Below are 23,943 nucleotides of genomic sequence, written 5' to 3'. Positions count from 1 at the left end.
TTTGTAATGCGATATATATATATATATATATATGTTTCAATATAGTTGTTAATTATATAATAAAAACTTTTGCCCTGTTTAACAATTACAAACCTCAATATGTTAAGCCACAGTACGATGAAATTACAAAAAAAAGCAATGGATGAGTGCGATTTCTCACAGTAAATAATAAAGAAATAAGCTGATAATGTTTTTCTCATCTCCCTCCTTGGTGTTATTTCTTACACTTACTCTTTCTAAACGACGATAAGATAACGGTTGCAGATTTCCTATGTTATACACGACGTGTGCCACATGTGGAGCAGGATCTGCTTACCCTTCCGGAGCACCTGAGGTCATCCCTTCGCGGTTTTTTTGTGGGGTTTGTGTTGCTCAGTTTTTAATTTTCTATGTTGTGTTTTGTGTGCTGTTGTAATCTTTTGGTAGTTTTTAGTTTTATGCCATGACGTTGTCACGTTGTTTTCGACTTATGAGTTAGAATATCCCTTTGGTATCTTTCTCCTCTCTTTTATACCTTTTACTAAAACTGTTCATATGAAACGAAGAAAATGTGCGTTATTGTAATTTTGCAATATGTTAACTCAGTTGGTGTCTACAAACCATCATACAGAAAACTAAATCTTGGGTAAGATGAACTTCGCCAAAAACTCAACTCGGACGAGTAAGCAGTTCCTTACTAACACTGGTGGTATTGCTGATAATAAGTAAGAACCAATAAGCAACACTCGGCGATAATTCATGACCAGGAAAGTTTGACCTGATATTGGTACGGCAGAGGAAAAGGGTAAACTAGTAAGCAACATTACAGTTTCGGTGAGGCTCGTGTTACTCAGTCTGTTGTTTCTATAGACTGTTTTGAGAACTTATTTGTCATTTCGTCGTCTGTTGTTTTTTTTTTTTGTTTATTTTGCCATGGCGTTTTGTCAATTTCGTATAGATTTATGAGTTTTGAATGTTCCCTTGGTATCATCCGTCGCTTTTTTTTTTACATTAAATATAAATGAAAACCCAAAAGAAATACAGAATCAAAATAGCAATATATGATCTTGTTTAGTGACTTGCATCGACTTTCCAAAACGTGCCAGCCATTGCAATGTCTTGTGGTTTATTCAAAGTATTCCAGAAACATAAATGACCAATACTTTTACGCTGCGTTTTTTCGTGCAATAACTTAATGAAAAAATAAAACATAAGCAATCATTGAAAAGTAATCTATAGAGTTAACAAAAAGCAAAAGCAAAAGTCAAGCTACCAATATGTTTTTCTTTTTTCCTCACATTTTTTCAAGATATCAAGTATATGACTCTTCATTGAAGTCTAAGGATTACGGTTGTGAGTAAACAATCGTCTATAAATAAATATGGTAAAGACCACATCACAGCAACCTTCAAACTTAACCTACGAAAATATGAATCACAACGAATTTGATATAGGAATAGCGAACGCAAAGGAGCAAAACGTTTTTGAAACGCTCCCAGTGTCAGTGTGTGAAAAGGAGCATGCAACGACTTATTGTTCAGTTGTTTGCATTGACAGGCAAATTAAAAATAAATCACATTCATCACCTTAACAGTATCATTTTATTTCACTTTGTAAATTGTGACACAGGAATGAGGATTTCCATACACGTACATTTGGTATGCAGCCTTGATCACGATAGTATCTCCGGCCTTAAGATGCACAGCCTGTACGGAAGTTCCGGTAGCGTAATGGCTTCTTATGGCAAATCCGTCACTTCCTTTTATGTAGACATGCGTGAGTTGATTCTCATTTTTAAGAATGTAAAATGATGCAAACTGGGAATAAGACATAATGTAGACGGACACAAAATACAATCCCGGAGACTGACAGGTGTATACTCCACTACTGGAGAACGCACTCAAGCTAGAAATTCCTACTGAACTAATAATATACGGGAAGTGAATTATGTCGCCTTGTGAGTAGCTGCCATTTGATGCACACGAGCTAACTGCAACTGAAAAATTACACAAATTTAGAAAACAAGTTTCTGAAAAATATCTACGACTTTCAAATCTATGTTTAATAATGTTTGCCTGATCAAAATATATGTAATTTACATTTTATAAATACACATTAAACAGTAAAGTGTTGCTTCAGGATACATTTAGCAATTAAAATTTTGATGTTAATGTACTTTTATTCATTTTCATATATGCCTTTTTATTTTATTTCCGTTGGGTACGATTTATACTACATTAACTATATGATACTCCAATTTTGAAATGGAGCCAGTCAATCAATATTCACCTATTATTAATTATGTCTTTTTTTTGTTTTCCGACCTTGGAAGGGCTTCAGTCAATGTCGTTAAAGACTCCCATTGTCGGTTTTTTTTTTTGCTTTGATTTGCAGAGATGTAGGGCCAAGCTTCTCTGCAAATATGATCATTACAAACCTGTATGCGCCAACTCTGCAATCTCGTTTTCAATATGACTAGTAGTCTCGTTTTGGAGATTTGTGAGGTCCTCTACTCTCGATTCAATCCCTGGTATTGTAGATTTTATGATGTTACTGTTGCCTTTGACTAAAAGTAAATAAATTTAAAAATAGTTTATTGAATACAATAATATTTTATATTTTACACACCTTTTGGGATACTTTGAGTTTTATACGAATCATAAATCTTCCGTGATACAATGAGCAATGCCTATGAATGAAGTTAAGAAACAAACTGTGAATGTCTATTATCATTTGAATGCTTATTTCAAACTTCCAAACAAATCCGTGCGACATTAGCAAGTTTGGTAAAGTTGGTGCTATTGAAACATTTCATGTATTTGGGTAACCAAACACTTGGTTCTAAGCAAACTTGATGAAGATTGTTCCAGAAACACAAAGTTTGTGCAAGCTTTAACAAGTATGAAATTTTGTATTATCTAACTAGGTTTAAAACAAAGACTAAATATGGATAAAAGAGGCTGTTGTCAAATGGACGGAATAGTAAACGGACACACAGACCAGAAAATATATTGCCCATTATACAGTTAGATGGCCATATAAAAAAAACACCTAAATAAAACCTATTCAGAACACCCAAAGGGTCATTTTTTGACAGAGGAAGTCCAAAATCTTAAACTACTTAACTTTCAATTTGAAATATTTTCACCGGCATTTTTAATTTCCAAATAAAAGTTCTCAAATGATAACTCTTAATATACAGTATAAACTAAAGTAGTGGAATCTTGCATTAATAAATCAATATCAATATGTTTGAAGGATGGATACCCTGAAAACCAATCGACCCCTGTGAACATGGTATACTCAAACAATACATACCTGTGATGTTAAGAATCTTAATCTGATCTTCAATCAAATGGTATGTTAAGTTTTGAAATACTTGATGGTCGTTGCAACTCTTATTCAGCTCATTTATACTTGTGTAAGCCGCTTTTATCTGAGCCTGTAAAATTGTCGCATCATTGATATTTGTTTTGATATGTTCTACCAATGGTGCAATTTTTGACGCAACTACAGTAACCTCGTTCTGAAGATTTCCGACGGTAACTAAGTTCAGCATATTGTCTGAATGTTTCAAAACGATCAATTCATCGTTGATTTTTCGAGTTGCATTTTTGCATGCACAAAGATCAGATCGAAGCTGTTTATTTTCTACACGTAACTCGTTCATTTCTTCTTTCAGTGTCATCAAAATCTGCTTAAAAACGACGGATTCATTTCTTAAGTCCTGCATCTCTTGGTCACGTTTAATATCCATTTGCTTTGTAATCTGTAATTCTTGTTTCAAAACTACAAATTCATTATCAAGATTCAGTAAATACTTTTCTAGATGAATCCTTGTTGTATTTTCTTGGGAAATAATATCCGTTATCGAAAAATCATGCGAACGTTTTGATTTGTTTGAATTCGTTGGCAATGCCCCATTTAAAAATGAAAAACATGCTGGAATTAATAATGCTATAACACTTCTAAAAGCCATAACGTATAATGTTCGTACAAAAAAAAAACAGTTTCCTTAAGAATTTTAATTTCACTGGTGTTTTAATTTATAGAATTTATGCTTATCAAAATAAGGAAACTGTACTAAATTCGCAAGAAACACAACCACTTTTGATTGGTCTTATTTTTAATCTTTCGTGACATGTTCCAGTTCTGTCATCTGATCTGTTCACACTTCCTTTGTACAAAATAATGACTTGATTCATTTGTTGTATATTGTGTATCGTTGATTGTACTGGCATGCATAGATAATATAATTCTTGAGAAACAGCTAGACTTCCAATTCTCTTTACTGTTGTGTGTGTGTTGGGGGAGGGGGGTCTGTCTGTCTGTCTGTGTGTGCGTGTGCGGTGGTCTGGGGAGGGTGGAGGATATTTAAATACGTTTTTGTGTGCATAAACATCAGATTATTATTTTATTTGTTATGATAGTTTTAACTAAACTTCTGTACAGATCTGTCGTTTTTTTATCTTTAGAAAGTGCACATTACTTACGACAATGAGGGTCGGTTGAAAACTAAACTTTAAGACAAAGGAGATGATTTCAGCTTCCCAGTTGAGAACTTTCCATTTCTATGTAGCAACATTCCAGCAGCACCTGCATACGGAGTATATATCTCCCAGTTAACACGATATTCCAGGGCTTGTATTTCCTATCATGATTTCCTTGATAAAGGGTTGCTGCTCACAATGAAGCTAATAAACCAGGAGTTCCAAGTGGTGAAATTGAAATTAACTTTTCGCAAATTTTACAAACTTCATCACGAGTTGGTTGACCGTTATGGAATATCTGCTTCACAACGGATATGTTCCAATTGTCGTAACTACAATCCCGTCCCTTTTTCCTCGAATGTGACCTACCGAATTAGACTTATCACCGTGTTTCTCAGTCTTTAGTTTTCTATGTTATGTTTTGTGTACTGTTGTTTGTCTGTATGTCTTTTTCTTTTTTAACCATGGCGTTGTCAGTTTATTTTCGACTTACGAGTTTGAATGTCCCTTTGGTATCTTTCACCTCTCTTTTACAAATAAGCGGATAAGCGTAATAATGCATCTTGTATTCGGAATAAACAAATTTGGAATTATGTTTTACACACCTTAATTTCATTAGTCGTTCAATAAAATTCTTAATACATGCATTTAGCTTTTTACGCCTGTCCTGCTTAGATTTGGATAACGTTTACAGCAATTTGCTGCGTTGTTTGTAGATGTATTTGTACTAAGTGTTCTCCTGTACAATTTCTAACATTACCGGGACTGGTTCATATAGACGTGTCTTTGCCACAGTTAATGCTTGGTTCAGGATTGATAGACGTCTCATTGACAAGTTCTATCATTTATCCACCAAAAGAGTGACTCAGATATGCAAATATGGTCACCTGAACTTCTCAATCTGGCATTAAAATTATGGCTAAGGAGGGGGCCGGTTTGCATATGCAGGATGTATAGTTACACAGCCCCGTCCTGTCGGAATATGACGTTAAATCCGTTGCATGCTGTAGAGATAGTACCAAGCTCTCTGCATATCTAAGAATCCATGCAACAACCCTTTGAGGTGTCCGAACATGTAGATGTCCTGTTGCAAGAGCACAATTCTGCCAATATTTACCACGTTTTCCAGTCTATGTTTCTCGTAATGGCGAATTTCGATCCACCTTAGTGAATCTACTAATTGTTTTTATTGGTAATTTGTTCTCGTCCTGAATTTTTTCATAAAATATTTTCTGCTGATCTTTTAGACATCGACAATCAATCGTCACATTAAAACTGTTGTATGGATTTTGAAAAAGTAAAATTAAGACATTTGAGAATCTTTTGCAGATCGCATAATTCCAAAAAATTGACGTTATTACAGATCATATTGCTTAAGCATATATAATCACCAGTATTTATATGTTGCCTGTCGAAGTGCAAGTTTATGCCATTTTGATATTTATTGTATTACCTGCCTTTGTAGATGTATACTCTGTCAGTTACATTTTATTACTACAGTCTGTCAATGAACCATCACAAAAACCCAAGAGTCGCCTTTGATATAGAAAAATAGTCACCTGGACTTCAACATTTGCGTAATGTATAAGTTCACAGCTATGTGCGGTCGAAAAAGTGACGTTAAATCCAACGCCTCGTGTAAGAAGAGTTCATCGCTATCTGAAATTTAAAGAACTATTGCAACCTCATCTAAATGTCCATAAACACGGATGTCTATTACAAAACAAAATTGCTAAACTAATCCAAAATACCATCATTTTCCAGAGGCAGTCCAATTTTGTAAACCTTTAACCCCTGTCGTACCTGCTTGCAAAGACTATCGATCATATTTTTTGTTCACCGGTTTTTGTCCTGAATATGCAAGAAATATTTGCCACTGGACGTCAAACAAATACAACCAATCAAACAATATCTTATAATACCCACAAAAAAATGGGACCCTTTATAGCTTGCTGTTCGGTGTGAGCCAAGGCTCCGTGTTGAAGACCGTACTTTGACCTATAATGGTTTACTTTTATAAATTTTGACTTGGATGGAGAGTTGTCTCATTGGCACTCATACCACATCTTCTGGTATCTACAAACTAAACACAGTCATCTAATACAAATACAGATAATTTTATTAAACAATCAAAGGGCCATTTGAAGGGCAGATTAATTATAATGTAATTATTCATAACATAATAAACAAACTAAACAATAAACTAATAAGGCAATAATGATTCATTAGAGTAATATTTGTATTGATTGTTTAAAAAAAACTTTTAACTCAATCATAAAAAATAGGGAAAGAAAAAAAAATGTCAACATTAATGTATATATATTTTTTTTATTGAGGATATCAAGCTAGATTTGGACAAAGAGAGACATTCATTCTAATATTTCATATGTGGTTTTAATTCAGTAATGAATCCCGTTTTTCTGTTAGTTCAGATATCATATTTGATACAAGTTTTAAAACATAACTTTCTTTATTAGTCATTAACCATAAAAACGTATTCTCTGAAGAAAGCTTGGTAATTTTCTTATATTTACAATTCAGATCTTTGATGAATGGCTTTCTACAATTTTCAAGAACAGGGCAGTTTATTAAAAATTGCTTCTCATCTTCTACTGTTTTCTTACATAAGTTACATTTTTTTTTTTTTTTTTTTAATTAAGGTATCTACCCCTCTCTATATTTAGGTTATGATCACTAAATACAATGTATTGTGTTAATTTTTACTACAACTTAAGTCGGTGTTAATTTTTCTGTTTGAATTTGAATGGTTTTACACTAGTCATTTTTGGGGCCCTTTATAGCTTGCTGTTCGGTGTGAGCCAAGGCTCCGTGTTGAAGGCCGTACTTTGACCTATAATGGTTTACTTTTACAAATTGTGACTTGGATGGACAGTTGTCTCATTGGCACTCATACCACATCTTCGTATATCTATATATTAAATCAATCGTACAGAAAATCGAAAAAGGAAGCAATTCTAGTGAGAATTGTAACTGTAATAAGCTTGCAACATTCAATTGATATGCAACATTCATAAGGTCACGGTAAAAGCTGTTAGATTGGCATCAGCTGTTTCATAACTCTGATAACATTATTATAGAGCCCATCCTTGTACTTATATGCAAGACATTCAGGTCAGCACATATAGTTCCATGTTGTCCAAAAGCAAGTGCCAGTCAGTATATAGGTTTTCTAGATAAGGCCGTACATACTGTAATAAGGAACATGTAAATACTGAAATGAGTGTATAAATTTTGGACAAACTAACAATTAAAAAATTTCCGATGGAATACGAAACCATGAAAAAAGGAGACTATAAGAAAGCATTCAAACGACAGAAAAACAAAACAATAATGGTTATCCAATATGGCTTGCAACAACAATATAGTCAGGTGTCTAAACATTTAGTTTAATCTGTATAAATCGCCATGAATCTTAATAAAGGTAGGAATAAATTTAGCAGACTATCAAACGCCATTTCTCTAAATAATAAATCAAAATCCTGACTTTGGACATGCGCATGAAGATGGTAAACATCTCAACCCTCCCCTTTTAAATTTCGGTTAGTGGACTTACTAAATGGTACAAAAAAGGATAAAATTCAGTTCAGGAAAAAAACATATGTGCATAATAACTGTTTGATAAAAAAACAAAACCACAAGTACAAATAAAACAATAATAGATAATGCCATACAATGTACCAACGAATAGCGCAGTTTCTGAAAGCAAACAATATGACTACATATTCTGGGCAAATGAACAAAACTTATCATTTAACATGACAACCATACTTCAAAATGGTTTACTCCAAGCAAGTTTATTGTTCATAATATCATTTCAGCGTTACAGTAAAGTATTTCAGAAATCTCTACATATACAACTATATTTAGCAGTTATTATACCTGTAATATTCCAAGTATAATATGAAAATAAGAAGATGTGGTATGATTGCCAATGAGACAACTCTCCACCAGAGACCAAATGAGCTAGAAGTTTAGTAACTAAAGGTACGTGATGTTCATATTCCTAAGTCTGTAAAAAATTCGCTGGTACTAGTCATCTATTCCCTCTTTTTTCCAGAGATTATTTTTAGATTAACAAGAAAAGCAAAATCCAATAGATGGCAAAACATTATACCTGCTAATAACAGTGAATGAGTTTTATCGTAGAAATATATGTGATACAACTGAGAGGACTGAAAATCGCATATCGTTAAAAAGTACAACTTAATATTGTTCTACAGTTGTCATTTCTTTACTCTATCTAATACGAAGCAATGATTATTGAATAAATTATTACAAACAGAATGACATAAAATTCGAAAGTTCCGATTATATACTCTCGTGTCAAAAACAATGGTAAGAATTGAATAAGTTTTTGTATTTAACGTATACTATGAAAATTTAGCAATACTTCCATTGAGATCAATGGGGGTCAAACTTTGAGGTCTCATATCTTTGTAGAAAAAGCTCAAAGTGATCTAAAATTAATAGAATTCTTTATTTAAAGGATGTTGAATTGATTAAGGAAGAAAATAAAAGGATGATAAAATTTTGGGAGAGTAAAAAAGTGCCCTTCCCATTTTTTCCATTAGTTTTGCGAGGTAAATGTTAATTTCTGTTAATTTTTTATCAATTGTGCCATCAAATTCACCACTCCGTCAATTTTGTGCGTTGTATGTATTTTTAACTAGACCATGAGCAAAAAATTGGTAAAATTGTGACTTTCAATTTTGACCCCTTCCCTCAAAATTTGCGAAGTGTAGCTGTCTGAAATTTGACCAACATAATTGTAGCCCTTTTAAATACATAAATGATTGCAGGTTAAGGAAACACAAAGTTGAAAGATAAATCGAGATTTTTTTTTACTTTATTTTCAATCAAAAGGTATGCTTAACTTTTTTTAGTAGTATATATTACATCTTATGGAACAGCTTAAGGCACAAAACCACATTGCAACGACTTATGATAATATTGGCCGGTATTCTTATCAGATATTATCGACGAAAGGCTCCAAGCACTAAGTATCATTAATCTGGACTAAACGTGATAATCTGTAATAAAAAAAAAGTACTTCGAGACGTTTTTTTACCATCGTATTCGAGTGTTTGTCTTTTTTTTTTTAGTGTTTGCTGCATACAGTCCTTTTGTTCCGTGAAAAGGACAATTGTCAATTCCTCTTCATATCAATCTTATTTTTCACATCCCTGTAAGATCATAAAAAAGTGCATAGAGTGTGCAAATAAAAAACAGTCGGCAGTTACCCTACTTTAAATGAGGGCATGTACACCTGTATCTCGAAGGTCATTGATCTGCAATGAACTGGCAAGAACCCTTTGTCTTTATAAGTGGTACTTATCTCAATAAATGCTATCACGTGATTAAGTACTTATGTCAAGGATACTAACAGCTTGACTTATGATAGTAAAAGTAAGATTACTGATATCCATTTGTAGACAGGATAAGAAATGAAGAGACGGAACAATTCATGCACAGAGAAACTTGAAAAAGAGTTTCAGATGTGCAAATTCAGTGGTTGTCGTTTGTCGCTGTATATCATATTTGTTTTTTGTTTATTGTTTTGTACATATATCAGGACGTTAGTTTTTTCTTTTGATTTATTTTACATTTATCATATCGCAATCCATATTTCGGATTTTATATCAATAAAATCTTTGACTTTGACTTTTATCGCAGCCTTTTTCAGCTTACTATGCGATATGTTTTGTTCATTGTTGAAGGTTCTACAGTGATCTATTATAGTTTCATTTATTAAAACGACAAAATGAAACTTTTCATAGTCCAATTGCACTTCAAATTTTAATACAGTACTGCTAGCGATTTCATAAATTCACATAAATACGTATGCTCAAAATTGAACCGTCAACATTTTAACATTTTCATGAAAGTCAGTTATAAAGAAAGTGGAAGCCAAACCATAAAAAAAAAATGACAAGGAAAAAAATTGTGTTTCTTTTCAAATCGTTTGTCTGAAGCTATTGATTTGTTCCTACCCTATATTTTTGAAGAAACGTCACTTGCCTTATAACATTTCTTTTTTTTTTTTTATCTAAAAGTCTTTCATTTATTCTAAAATACATAGAATAAGACTTATCACCGACTGTGTACTTAAATGAGCAATACGATGGGTGCTACACGTGGAGCAGGATCTGCTTAACCGGATCTTCTGAGAATTCTTTTGATTGTTTTTCGTTTTTTGCCATGATGCGTTTTTTCTTCACCTGCAGGTTTTACAGTACCATATTAAAAAAACCGTTATTTTTTCCGTAAACAGTTATGACAGTCACTTCATTCCTTTTTCAAAATGAAATGTTCGTGTACAAATTTCTGGATGCTTAAAACATGCTTTTGAAAATTTTGTCGAAAGATCAGAATAGTTAGAGTAAATGAAAAAAAAAATTTCGTTATTTGCAACTGCAAGACAATTTTTTTACAGCTTGGTTATTCTGACATTTTGTCAGAATAATACTTGCTTTACCTTCAAATCATACGTACATGTAAAAAAGGGATTTCCCGAGGGTCTGAATGGGGGTTAGCAGAATAGACAATAATGGGCAAAAAATGTAAAGAATAGAGGAAAATGGACCAAGAAAATAAAGAAAAGAGGATAACGGGGTGCTAATTTATAAAGAATAGAGAAAAGGGATCAAAAATAAAAAGAATAGAGAAAAATGGCCTAAAAAGTTAAAGAATACAGAAATGAAGGACCCCATCCAGACCCAAATTCCTACACCTAAAGTATTATAGATACTTTGTCTGATGGAGCTATTATGGTTTTCTGAGCGTCCACTGGAAAATAGTTAATGCATATTCAAGACGAGAAATTTTTTTTAAATATAAAAGGTAAAATATGATGCATGATGGTTAGAAATTAAGACAACGACTATAAAAAAAAGTATACTGGAGATTGACTGAAATTCAATCATGCAATACACCACCTATGGACCATCAAATAGATATTTTTGAACGTGTATGCAGATTTCATGGCACTCTACCTTAACAAAGCATCGGATTCAAAGTCACAATTTCGACCGAATGGGGCTGCGTAATAATATATCAATAAATAACACATGAGTTGTAACCGACATAAAATCTGAGTAAGTCGTCCTAGATGATGATTAGAAATCTCGAGTAAGAAATAGACTGCGACTGGAAAAGGGTACTTTGGAGAGTGACAGAAATTCAGCCTTTGGATTTCTCTAAATGTTTTTGAACGTCTGTGCAGAGAGTGTATTTTTACGTCCCGCACATCATACACCCCATGTAGCATATTTTGTACTGCCAGACGAGAGAAGTCCGGGTAACCGTATTTCTTAATTCCAGTCAAACTTTTAGGTGATATTTTGTCCGTGCAGAATTATTATTTATACATTGCGACGACAGATACTGCTGTACATCTTTAGTTATATAACTTCGTTAAACGTGGTATTCCTAATATATATCGCTAATACATGTATTTCCAAACTGGCGATCCAATGAAAACTCAACAGAAATTTCTATCGTTCCATTTATACATACATATTTGTATGAAGATAATCAGGAAAAAAGGGAAGATTGGGAAAACGTTAATTAGGCAACCAACTGACGGAAACCGGAAGTGATGAAATAAATGCTTGTTAAGTTGAATTTTGTTTTTATAGATTCGATATTTATATATTAATTAACTTTTTAGTTTAAAAATAATGCATGTATAACCGGAAGTGGTAATGAAATGAATGCTTTTAAGGTGAATTTGGATTTCAAAAATCGATATATTTGATTTTGATTTTTTGGTGTTTTAACGCCACTTTTAAGCACCGCTTTTGGGCTATATCGTGGCGGCCAGTTTTTATTGGTGGAGGAGCCCGGAGTGCCGGAGAAAACCACCGACCTTCGATAGGAAAACTGACAATCCTAGTCAATTAAGATTGGAATCGAGTGCACCCGCACGAGCGGGGTTCGAACTCACAACCTCAGTGTTGACTGGCTAGTGATTACAGTAGTAACTACTTAGACCACTCGGCCACCGAGGCCCCTAAAAATCGATATATGATATGTATATATTAGTTAACTTTCATGATATTATTGAAAATTGAAATAATAAAAAAAATAGAGAATTAGTCAGTTTAATCCTCTAAAAATCATGTGCAAGACACAGAAAATTGGTGTAATTTTATAAGCCTAAGAGCTTATAAGGTTGATTAAAATGTTCAATATTTCATACTGAAAAGTTCCAAGTTTCAGAATAAAACAAATCTCATTCAACATGAAAACAAAATAATACACAAACAAATTGACGTATTAATTAAAAAAATATGTGTACTTATTAGTTTTCTGGGTGCAATGTATGTCGAAAAGTCATATGAAACTGTAACTTCGTATTAATATGTACGGCTCATGGTTATTTACACGCAAAAAAAAAAAAAAATAACACGTGGCTGCGGTTATACAGTATGTTGTGGATATATAAAAACATCACAGAGTATTTAACATTTACTTTACATTTACGTTTAGTACCTACTGAGATATAAGGACTTTTAATTAAGTAGAGCTGAAAAAGAACAGTTTTTTTTAAACAACTCTTATCGTGTTATGTATGCAATTTTGGTCAGATTGTGACTGCCGATATTTACATCGCTTTTTCAAAAGCTACACGAAGATCGCTTTTTAAGCCTCCTGAACTGACAGTCTTCTTCCAGTGAATTAAAAATTGAGGGAACTTACGGTGTTTGTTCGGCAATAATTATGTAATAAACATCAAGAGCAGCTTATAGTATATTTCATGACCTATTGTGTTGGATTTAAAATACAAATGTCAATACACTATCAACATGCTATATTGATAAGCACAAAGAGTTGAACTATTGAACGCAGTTGTTCCAGTTAATTACATTTAGTACACGTGTTTTGTTAAAAATGATACGAGAAAAAGTTGCGTGGTTCTTACGAAATTTATGGGCAGTAAAGAATATTATCATCGTTTTTATTGCATTCATTGCACCAATAAATTTAGCAATAGGAGATAGCAAGGTAAGTTATTTCACTTTTATATATCCTTCAATTTTTAATACCTTTAAAGCAGTCAGTTAAATTATTTGTGTAGTAAACAACAGTGGACTATATTCAAATTTTAAAACGGATATGGATTTTAACAAAATGAAAGAATAGTTATATATTTGTATTTTTTACTGTTTAGCGTTGTATATATACTTATATTTCGTTTCTTGCAAGCTGATTTGGCAAATATTAAAGATAATTCTTGTTATCTTTGAAGAAAATTTCACATTTAGTCGTATCGTAACATTTTTTGTCTTTACTTCAATATTTTCTTATCACAAAATGTCGTGAAATATTGGAATGTCAGAGAATGTATACTTTCGCAGTGAGATGAGCTTTTCGGGTTTGTTTACCCAGTAAAGTCCAGCTTAATTGTTTGTTTAGATGAACTGTTTGTTTATTAATTGTCGCCCTGTTTTTATTTGTTTACTCTGACTTAAAGTTGCTTTTATCATACTAAAAAGGGAAACATACAATAGCTGTAATATGGACATTTTGGTACGGTATTTGTTTTTTTTCAGATGCAATCTTTGTCTTAAGTATCCATGAAATATTTGCCACTGGGTAAAAAATTTACCAACAATCAATAACAAAACATAACTATCGTTTGTTTATACTAAAAACTTTGTATACAATTGATTGTTTGTAAACATAGAAGGTCATATAGCATGTGTTGCCAAACATAACGATCGAATGTCCTGTAACATTTGTTCCTTGCTATACAATAATCTTATGATAAAGGTATTTATAGTTCATAACATAAGTAATAACATTTGCATTTCTCAAACACAGGCAAAGACCCATATAATGGACATCGGTATTTACTTGGTTTTATAAGCTTTTTGTTTATACACAGCAAATGCCAATTTTTGGATGCACACGAGGTGATAACATTCTTTTCTGTAGTGTGTATGTTTTTATCCCTTTCTTAAAAACTTTATTACCAAACTTCAACTATCGCCTGTGAATAAATATCATAATAAAAAGGGTATTGTTTTAGAATCAATATTTATCAATGTAGTAAGCGAGATAACTGTCGATATTTTGTTTGATATGAAACTTTTATTGAAAAAGAAAGAAAAGATTGCAAGGGTCAATAAAAAAACATAAATCTAAAAAACTGTGACCGCAAAAAATCCCTATGAACAGCTGTGCACGAAACACTTCATAAAAACGACACCGACAATGCATTTATCTTCTGTGTGTGTGTGTATGGAAGGGGGGGGGGGGGGGGGGTCAGTAGATTACACTTATTTTCCAACTTTATATAAGAATCAAACATTTTCAATAAGATGCAGAAACAAGATATGTTTTGATTTTTTTCAAATTGAAGTTCTATTTTTCAATTGAAACAAACCAGTTTCTCTACATCCCATCTCAAACAAGTTTGTTTTGCTGAAATCTACGATCAAACCCTTTATTGTAAACTCCCCCACAAAAGATAAAAGGTCGGCGACTAACCAATACTGTACAAGAGCAGATAGGAAGTTACGAGCACATTTCAAGGACACTAACTAAAAAAATAGAACACCTAAGCTATAAATGGTAATGACTTCAATCTAATAATTTCGGATCAATGTCTTTTAAATTACTATATAAACAGTATAATTCTATATAATGACAGACTGTAGTTTTTATTATCGTTATCTTTGAATTTCATCTTACTACAAATTATGATCATTACAAATAAAACGAATTTAACGTACCGTTGAAGTGAAACCTCATTTTGAACGTTGTGACATTGTCTATAGTCGCGTCCGTTTGGCGCAATCTTGTTTATTTGACTATGCTAATATTTTTTTTTAAAGTATGTGAAATGCAAATGTGCAAACCTGGAAAATTAAAATTTTATTGAACTAGAAAATTATGGATTGTTATGATTATGATATATCACTCTGTCATATTACATTGTTTTGTTAAAACAATTATTTCAAATATAGGATTATAAACAAAATTAAATGATGATGATACTTCGACCTCATTTTTCCTCAATAAAGAATATTCGATATATATCATCATATGCGTGTAGAACAAAATAAACTAGCATGTATCTTAAATAATGTATTAAATTCAACTTTAATATAATTCAATTCTTATAATTACATTTTTACGCTACAACCATGAAATTACGAGTTAAATCAAGACTTTCGTTTGTTTTTCTCTGTATTGTTTTAACGTTGTCACCGAGAGCGCCGCCGCGTGCAATCATCGCTGTTGCATTTTACACGAAAATAAAAATTATTTTAAGAATGGCTCTGCCACTCAAAAACACGGAATCGTATATAATAATTATACAGAATTTAATCATCAAATGTATACTATTTATTGACCAAATAATGAGAGAGAGAAATATAGATTCTTTTGAAAGAGGTGTCATAAAGGGGCCGCTTGCTCATTGAAGAACATAAAATAAAAGCGATTTTACAACGAACAAACAATAAATTTTCGATTCAACGGTACATTATTGCACATGGAAAACGGTGAATAACGGCGTCCGTGCCCAAAATACACGTCCAATGAAAATGCTTAAAAAGTACCCAATGCTACCCTCTTTTCAGATTACGTATAACCCTCGATGTTTAACCTCTTACACAAGGATAACGCAGATAGTAGTCTTATCATAAGGATTATTACAATTAATGTCAAGATTTGTTTCTGCGTTTTTGTTGTCACTCTGATAAATTCATGGCATCACTTCATATGCATCTTCGTGTATTGTATGTCAGCGATGCATGTCAGTTTATAACCTTCGCCGATTTATAATACCGGTACATGCACCTGTTTACCGCCGTGCGCTTTTCAAGTATGAGTAAACACTTTGCACAGTTTCCGGCTCTTTTATGTGACAGAAAACGTATTGTGGTTAATAACGTTAAAAACGAAGTCGATGACTATAATTTATTATGAATACATTTGTTTTATATCAATCAAACGGAAATTTATGTATCAACTACACATGAATTTAAACATATATATATATATATATATATATATATAAACAAGTCTAAATTGAAAACAACGTTCAAACCTATGATTGCGTTGGATAAAAACCGCAATTTTTATACGTGTGCATGCAAAACAAATTTCTTGTTAGAGGGGTCTAAATACAGCACAAACAACATTTTCCAAAAGACCAAAAAAGTGAAAAAGTATATTTTAACAAAACGCATTTGACTAACAGGTCGAACAACAAATGTTCTTAAACCATGCTGACTGCCATTGGCGATTGCCAAATAAACGGATCACCGATGTAATAAATGGATCTTAAATATAAATTTAATACTAAACAGAAAACAATAAACTTGCGGAAAAGATGTTATACCGCAAACAAAAGGTGCAAAGGTTTTTGTACACCATATCCGGATTTCGACAATTAATGTCTCTTCAGTGATGTTAGGAATCGAAACGGTATTTGGAAAGCCATACAATTTACCTCAATTTAGGATAGACTCCTGAATTTTGAGGAGTCAAAATAGGATGAACGGATCATATAAACCCGAAGGCAAATATAATACAAGCCCAAACGAAAAAATATAAACAAGTCTAAATTGAAAACAACGTTCAAACCTATGATTGCGTTGGATAAAAACCGCAATTTTTATACGTGTGCATGCAAAACAAATTTCTTGTTAGAGGGGTCTAAATACAGCACAAACAACATTTTCCAAAAGACCAAAAAAGTGAAAAAGTATATTTTAACAAAACGCATTTGACTAACAGGTCGAACAACAAATGTTCTTAAACCATGCTGACTGCCATTGGCGATTGCCAAATAAACGGATCACCGATGTAATAAATGGATCTTAAATATAAATTTAATACTAAACAGAAAACAATAAACTTGCGGAAAAGATGTTATACCGCAAACAAAAGGTGCAAAGGTTTTTGTACACCATATCCGGATTTCGACAATTAATGTCTCTTCAGTGATGTTAGGAATCGAAACGGTATTTGGAAAGCCATACAATTTACCTCAATTTAGGATAGACTCCTGAATTTTGAGGAGTCAAAAGAGGATGAACGGATCATATAAACCCGAAGGCAAATATAATACAAGCCCAAACGAAAAAATATAAACAAGTCTAAATTGAAAACAACGTTCAAACCTATGATTGCGTTGGATAAAAACCGCAATTTTTATACGTGTGCATGCAAAACAAATTTCTTGTTAGAGGGGTCTAAATACAGCACAAACAACATTTTCCAAAAGACCAAAAAAGTGAAAAAGTATATTTTAACAAAACGCATTTGACTAACAGGTCGAACAACAAATGTTCTTAAACCATGCTGACTGCCATTGGCGATTGCCAAATAAACGGATCACCGATGTAATAAATGGATCTTAAATATAAATTTAATACTAAACAGAAAACAATAAACTTGCGGAAAAGATGTTATACCGCAAACAAAAGGTGCAAAGGTTTTTGTACACCATATCCGGATTTCGACAATTAATGTCTCTTCAGTGATGTTAGGAATCGAAACGGTATATATATATATATATATATATATATATATATATATATATATATATATATATATATGAGTTCGAATCCCGGCGAGGGAAGAACAAAAATTTGCTTCAGCAAATTTGCAGATTTAACATTGTTGTGCTGATATTAAGAGTAATTATGTATAACTGTGTTACAACTCTAGATTCTACTGACGAGGAAAGGTAACACTAGGCCACCGAAAGCTGAATTTTTAGTTCAGTCTAGGTGGCCGAGTGGTCTAGAGCGCTGGACACAGTGTAGGCGGTGTTGTCTCGATATCCCAATAGCATGAGTTCGAGTCCCTGCGAGGGAAGAACAAAATTGGGTGATCCAATGAATGGATCTGTCGTAGAGTTGTCACTTGTTTAGACGTACTTATCAAATAATTATTTATGTGACTGCATCTTACGATCCTTTACGACAGATAATTTTGCTAATCTGCAATCAATTCCATCTTCATGCCTAATATATCATGTACTGTGTTACAACTCTAGATTCTACTGACGAGGAAAGGTAACACTAGGCCACCGAAAGCTGAATTTTTTAGTTCAGTCTAGGTGGCCGAGTGGTCTCAAGCGCTGGACACGGTGCAGGCGGTGTAGCCACGATGTCACAGACACAAGGGTTCGAATCACGCTGAGGGAGAACAAAAATTTGCTAACGCAAATTTAAAGATCTAACAATGTTGGGCTAAATTTGAGACGAATTATATATATATATGGTGTTAGCCCTGTATAACCACGTGTTATCCGATGGAGAATGTCTTTTATAAAGTTGTCACAGTCATGTTTAGACGTGTATAATATATATATAAACAAGTCTAAATTGAAAATAATATAAATATATATATATATATATATATATATATACACTTAATCTCGTCGTGATGTCACTACCGGTTAGTTGGTGTCTTCCTCCTATTCCCACTTTTTAAAAATCAATATTCCTTCTATTCCCACATGCAAATAACAATAGATGTTTTGATAAATAATTTGTTTTTATAACAATCAAGGTTAATTAAAAATTCACCTAAGATTTACCTGTATTTTTTTAAAAGAAAGCATATTTCTTACACTGTTTAAGTATAATATTATTTAAAAAAAAATAATAATGTAATATACTTTTTATTTGTAATACTTAAGAGCAAAGAATAAGTCAGATAAATAGAAGTAAGATTAAATAATCATTGAATTTGTAAATTTAAAAAATTGTCATCCGAACAAATAAATTGATGATAGATAATTTTATAACAAACTTTCCCATCTTGCAAGATTTCCATGTACAACAAACGCAAGAAGAACTTAATAGTTTTACCAAAATCTGTTGATGAATTCAACATAGATGGTATTTGGGCACGTACTACCAAAGGTGACCCATTCTTGCTAACAGACGACAACACAGTTGGGCGTATGTTAATCTTCAGTACTCAAAATAATCCAACACTTAGCAGCTGCAAATATCATATATGGTGACTTCAGCCTACCACTATCTTCCCGGACTATGAAGTCGCCATCCGAAATGTATTTTCTGGCATCAACGAAAAAGTTTTTTCCACTACACACAATGCATCTGAAGAAAAGCACAAGAAACAGGGATTCAGGTTCCATACTAGAAAGACAACAACATTCACCAACTAGTATGCCGTGCCGTTGTCCTTTCACATGTGTGGTTTAATGCCCTAACCGACATAGATCAGATTGATACTAACATCAACTACAAGTCCTTTACAGACTATGTAACAACATACTCGGTCGAACAGAACAGTCACCTTTGGGAGCATTACACAGCACAGGGACCGAGGACTACACATCTAGAGGGATGGTACAGCAAGCTGAAGAAACATGTCCGGGACCCACATCCAAACATCATTAAACTCATGTATAAATCTAATGAAACATGAGGAAGCTTTCAACGCCCTGACCATGATCAAAATGCAGCCGGTGGGAAGAGATTGGCCCAAAAACGAAAGTATGTCGAAATCAATAACAGATTAGAAGAGCTTACGGTTAAACGCCACAACTAGGAAGTCATAGCTGTACAGTTTGGTGATGCAGCCTCCAACCTTCTTCACGTTGAATAGATTATTAAACTTTAATAGACTTGTATACAGTGAATTTCTAATGTGTGTGCTACAATGTATGATTTGTTTTAGTGCTGTTAACTTGTATTGTGTGTTTCATATTATAATGCTTGCTTAAATCAACTGTTGAATTTGTGTTATAAAAGAAAAAAATAGTTTACTTATCATCACAGGTAAGATATCTATATAAACAAGGTTTAGAATATAGCAAAGTGCTCTCGATCAATGACATTGTAGGATTTGATGCCTCTAAATTGTGAAGAATGAATGTAAATCATGTTCTTAGTAAGGGATTATCCTATTATTTGGGTCTATTTACAGTTCAAAACAAAGAGTTTCTATAAATGAGTTACAACTGCCCCGAAACACATTTATCAGATTGAAAGGATTTATCACACAGTGATTGAAACTGACTAAATGTCTTTTGATTGAGTTAAGCCATTTCAATTGATATTTTATAGTGTGTCTTTCTATGTTGTGATGTTACACTATTGTTTCAGATAAGGGTGAAGGTTTGCACCTGTCCTAAGTCAGGAATCTGATGTTCAGTAGTTGTCGTTTGTTGATGTGGTTCATAAGTGTTTCTCGTTTCTCGTTTTTTATATAGATTAGACCGTTGGTTTTCCCGTTTGAATGGTTTTACATTAGTAATTTTTGGGGCCCTTTATAGCTTGCTGTTCGGTGTGAGCAAAGGCTCCGTGTTGAAGACCGTACTTTGACCTATAATGGTTTACTTTTATAAATTTTGACTTGGATGGAGAGTTGTCTCATTGGCACTCATACCACATCTTCTTATATCTTAAAAGTTGAATTGTGAAACAAACAAAAAACTCAAAATAAGTTGAAGTTTACAGTGCAGTAAAATTGGTACCGTGAATGTTATTATGAAAATATTAATAACTACAAATTACTAAATAGTTAAACAATAGCAAAGCATTTACAAAAGGAAAAAAAGCTTTAAAATAAAAAACAAATCCTTAATCTTTAGCTTTAGCTTTCCAAAACTGTGAGTACTGGATCAGCGGTTGGGAAGAATAGTTATCTCCAATATTCCGATAAAATAAAAAAAAAAAACAGGAATTTAATTTAAGTCTTGAACATATTAAAAACTTTTAAAGGCATTTTATTTTAATATTTCCCTGACATAACGAAATAGTATTTGATGTAAAAAGCCGGACCAAAATATTGGCTGTCATATAAAATTTAGTTGTAACGTAAATGTATCAATTGATTTAAACTGTAAATAAAAAAAGGGTAATTCCTAAATAAAATATTACAAGATTTACATTCATACTCACAACCAGGAAACATATACAAATCCTACATTTTCTTTGTTCTGTTGTGTCACCTAATATCGATAACACATTTTTTTTAAAATATTTCCCAAATGATAAGAAAGTCCTTACATCACTAGAACTAATCCATAAATGAAATGCCTAAAAAGGAAGTCATGCATTAATTATATACATTGCACTGACAATGAAACTTATTCTTAAATACAACCAATTAAGAGATCAATTGAGCCTTGAGCACTTTACAATATTCTAAGTTTGTAAAAGAATGATAATCCCTTGCTTCGTATATGTAAGAGAATGATAATCCCTTACTTCGTATATGTATCATTCTCCTACAAACTTAGAATATTGTAAAGTGCCCAAGGCTCAAATGATCTCTTGATTGGTTGTATTTAATATATCTTTATTCTCAATAAACCATATACATAGGTATAGAGAAGACATTTATGTACTGTATTTACAATAAGACAGAACAAACAAGACAATTGATAAGACAATATATGAAATACATCTTAGCCAGGAGCACATGTACCTATGTTGATAATCTTTATAAAGTTTAATCAGTTTTGATTTGTGTTTTGAAGACATAATCTGCTTGTACTTAACAATATTTGCATTTCTAAAATAATAATGTGACATTCAATGTTTCCTGCTTTCTTCAAAGTATTTACATTCTGATATGTAATGAAATTCATCCCCAATGTCATTTTTATTACATAGAAGACACAGTCTATTATTTCTAACTATATTGTTCCATCTACCCTGTTCAATAGGGAGCTTGTGATTTGTGGTCCAAAATCTACACAAATCAATAGATCGTTTGTTCCCAAGAATTTAAAAATAATCTTCTTTTCCAAAACAATCTTTAAAAAGTTTTAAAAGCAGAGAATGCCAGACTTGTACAAACTGATCTTTAAGTCTGAGCTTGATGAATGAAACTAACCATTGGCAATTTATAAATGACTGTGTTTCCCATACATTAGGGATACCACATTCATTTAAAATAGTCTTAACTCTGTTTAACCATGAAAAATTCACATCGTCATTAATAGACATGTGATAACACAATTTATATAAAGTATATGATAGTTTCGTCACTTTACAAGAATTTAATTTCCCCCAAAATGAGATCAACCTAGTTTCAATGTCCAAGTCTATAGGATATCTTCCTAGCTCCCCATAAATCATGTAAGAGGGTGTTGATGTTTTCAAACCTAATAATTATTTACAAAATTTCAGTTGTACCCTTTCAATTATATCATTATTTCCAATAACCCATACTTCACAACCGTACAGTAATATTGGTTTCACCATTTTATCAAATAAGTCCAACTGACTACATATTGAAAGATTATGAAGACGACCTAGTCTTAACACTTCGTAAAGAGCCTTAGGGGCCTTTTCTACGTTAAATTGTTTTGTTTAATTAAAATTGCCTGTTCTTGTTAGAATAATGCCCAAGAATTAGTTTCATGGTCAGTGCAATGTTTGTAAATAATGCATGACTTCCTTTTTAGGCATTTCATTTATGGATTAGTTTTAGAAATGTAAGGACTTTCTTATAATTTTTGAAAATATAATAGATATATATTAGATGACACAACAGTACAATGAAATGGTAAGAAATGTTTCCTGGTTGTGAGTATGAATGTAATATTTTAGCGAAGAATTATCTTTTTGTTTATTTCCAGTTCCAATCAATAAATTCAAAATTTGAGTCCAGCTCTTTACACCAAATACTACTTCATTATGTTAGGGAAATGTTCAAATACAATGCCTTTAAAAGTTTAAAATATATTCAAAAGTTAAACTAAATTCCTTTTTTTTAGAATTTTATCAGAATATTGGAAATAACTATAGTCATCAACCGCGGATCCAGTAATCTGAGTTTTTGAAAGAGTATAAGCTAAAGATTTAGGTTTTATTTAATTTTAAAACTTTTTTCTTTTTTGCATTGCTTTGATATTGTTTATTTATTTTTTATATAGTAGTTTGAAGTTATTAATATTCTCATAATAACGTTACCAATGTTACTGCACCAGTAAACTTAATCTTATTTTGATTTTTTGTTTGTTTCAAAATTCAACTTTGTGACTGCATGGCTGGGTAAGCATTTGATATTGCCATTTAAACTGCTCTGGGAAATCATTTCTTTTTTATAAAAAGGGGGGTATATAAAGAGGAATATAAATATTATGTAATGGTTCTTATTTTATTGCATCACATAATTCTCTTCCTTGTTGCTCAATGCAAAATTACTGAAAATCCAAAACCTGACACAGATGTTGACGGCTTGATAAATACATAAATGTATCAGTTCAGCGAGAAATATTTCATTTATTCAATTTACCAGAATTTAGAACTCAATTTATTATCATGTTAACATTTGAAATAATATCTATTTTCTGTTTTCTGCATTTGTATAATTTGTTTTGTAAGTATGCCACCAACCTCTCTAGGTATAAATGTGCAATTATGAGGAAATGAACTTAAAAATAATCATAAATTTGAATAGCAATATCTCCCCGTAAATTGAATAATTTAATATTTCA

The 23,943-nt window shown here is 32.3% G+C and overlaps 1 protein-coding gene across 3 annotated transcripts in view; it reads left to right on the top strand.

Annotated features, from left to right (window-relative positions):
• Positions 1 to 12,964: 12,964 nt before the first annotated feature.
• The window catches only part of LOC127712310 (solute carrier family 13 member 2-like), a 48,079-nt gene continuing 37,100 nt past the window's right edge, over positions 12,965 to 23,943 (top strand). For 2 of the 3 annotated variants that reach the window (XM_052218681.1, XM_052218680.1), the window contains exon 1: positions 12,966 to 13,496. In XM_052218681.1, the coding sequence (XP_052074641.1) occupies positions 13,383 to 13,496 (114 nt within the window). In that variant the 5' untranslated portion in view covers positions 12,966 to 13,382. Of the gene's footprint in view, positions 13,497 to 23,943 lie in introns of all 3 variants that reach the window. The other variant, XM_052218679.1, reaches the window with a different exon arrangement.

Source organism: Mytilus californianus, unplaced genomic scaffold (assembly GCF_021869535.1).
Source record: "Mytilus californianus isolate M0D057914Y unplaced genomic scaffold, xbMytCali1.0.p SCAF_8, whole genome shotgun sequence".
Taxonomy (NCBI): domain Eukaryota; kingdom Metazoa; phylum Mollusca; class Bivalvia; order Mytilida; family Mytilidae; genus Mytilus; species Mytilus californianus.
The sequence above is the reverse complement of the archived record's forward strand: the minus strand, read 5'-3'. Positions and strand labels throughout refer to the sequence as shown.